General features: G+C 44.9%; 1 protein-coding gene across 2 annotated transcripts; it reads right to left on the bottom strand.

Annotated features, from left to right (window-relative positions):
• Positions 1–521: 521 nt before the first annotated feature.
• On the bottom strand, positions 522–1,166 carry RPL10L (ribosomal protein L10 like). 2 transcript variants are annotated; one of them, XM_008693606.1, is made up of 2 exons: positions 1,058–1,166; positions 522–976 (listed from the first exon to the last, which is right to left on the bottom strand). In XM_008693606.1, the coding sequence occupies exons 1-2, from the start codon at positions 1,164–1,166 to the stop codon at positions 522–524; spliced, it is 564 nt and encodes a 187-aa protein (XP_008691828.1). The 2 variants fall into 2 exon arrangements, with proteins under 2 accessions (XP_008691828.1, XP_008691818.1); XM_008693596.1 differs by having other exon boundaries at positions 522–1,166.
• Positions 1,167–1,603: the final 437 nt, after the last annotated feature.

Consider the following 1,603-nt stretch of genomic DNA (forward strand, 5'->3'; position numbering starts at 1 on the left):
GTGCAGAAATTTTTAAGGAAAACATAAGCAGCAAGTTTAAGAATGGATCTTTTTAGTTTCAGGGATTGTAGCTGAGATATCACTAATGCCTATTTATTTTTATCCCTATTGTTTATTTTCCATAAACAATGATTTTTTTCTCTACAAATCTTGGATTTTTTCTAGCTTTTTTTATTCAAGGTAAGAATAGCTATATAATTTATGACTTCACTACAAACAAAACTTTTGACATATTTTCCTACTGTCCCAAGTTAAAAGTGTTTGGATTAGAACTGCAATAACTTTCTCTATAAGTCACATACGGAGTGTTTCATTCGCACTCGAGGGAAAGTATCATTTGCCATTAAAATTCTGCTTTAATATAAAAACTATTTCTCTAGTACTCTATATTTTAAAACATTCTAAACATTTTAAAAAGGCTCAAAATATTAACAAAAATACTTAGTTTTTGTCAGTAAATCAAATTTATTGGTGAGCATGTCAGACCAGCACGGTCAAAAGAGTCAATGCCGTCAAAGACCTCAGGAGTGCAGAGCTCGCCACTTGTCCAGAGGGCCGCGATTGGGAACGTATTTGACTCCACAGCCGTCAGGGATGAGGCGCTTCTTGGCCACTTCGTCTTCAAATTCATTAGCGTTAAACTTCGTAAAGCCCCACTTCTTGGAGATATGGATCTTCTGGCGCCCGGGGAACTTGAACTTGGCCCTGCGTAAGGCTTCAATCACATGCTCCTTATTCTGAAGCTTGGTGCGGATGGACACGATGACTTGGCCAATGTGGACTCTGGCCACTGTGCCCTGGGGCTTTCCAAAGGCACCTCGCATACCCGTCTGGAGCCTGTCAGCCCCAGCACAGGACAGCATCTTGTTGATGCGGATGACATGGAAGGGATGCAGCCGCACTCGAATGTGAAAGCCATCCTTGCCACAGCTTTTCACCATGTATTTGTTGGCACAAATTCGAGCGGCCTCCAGGGCTTCAGAGGAGAGCTGCTCATATTCATCAGACACCATGTGGCCACAGAGTGGGAACTCATCCACTTTTGCCTTCTTCCGACCCAGGTCAAAGATGCGGATCTTGGCATCAGGGACACCTCGGCAAAAACGAGACTTTGGATACGGCTTGTTCTTACAATACCGGTAACAGCGAGCTGGTCTGCGGCCCATAGCAACACCAGGAACCAGGAACCGGGGGTCGAGGAGAAAGAGGCGTGCTCTCCCACGCCTGCGCAGGCGCCTTATACACATTGCCCATCTTCCTGTGTGGGAACCATAGAGTCCCGATGACGACATGAAGACGCTCTTTCAGGACATCCCCGACACTCTATGCCTCTCTGGGTGCAACTTGGCACATGCGCAGAGCAGGCAGTGGCTAGGAATATTTTCCTGTGGGTTGCCGGGTAACGAATTGGGCTTTGCCGCAATAACCGGAGAAACACTTTTCTTCCTGCTGTCCCTCTTGGGCACAGGTCTTTTGCCCTCGGCTTTGGCTTAAGTACAAAAGACGTATTTTCGGTAGAGTTTAAATAAGGAAGGTGTCTCCAGCTATGCAATATACTTTGTGTCTAGTTTGTGTAAATAATCAATTTTCCGGAACTCTTATT

The sequence above is a fragment of the Ursus maritimus genome, unplaced genomic scaffold (assembly GCF_017311325.1).
Source record: "Ursus maritimus isolate PB19 unplaced genomic scaffold, ASM1731132v1 scaffold_36, whole genome shotgun sequence".
NCBI lineage: Eukaryota > Metazoa > Chordata > Mammalia > Carnivora > Ursidae > Ursus > Ursus maritimus.

What these genes read in the sequence shown, in the direction of transcription:
- RPL10L (XM_008693596.1), bottom strand. Translation starts at nt 1,166, where the DNA reads ATGGGCCGCAGACCAGCTCGCTGTTACCGGTATTGTAAGAACAAGCCG.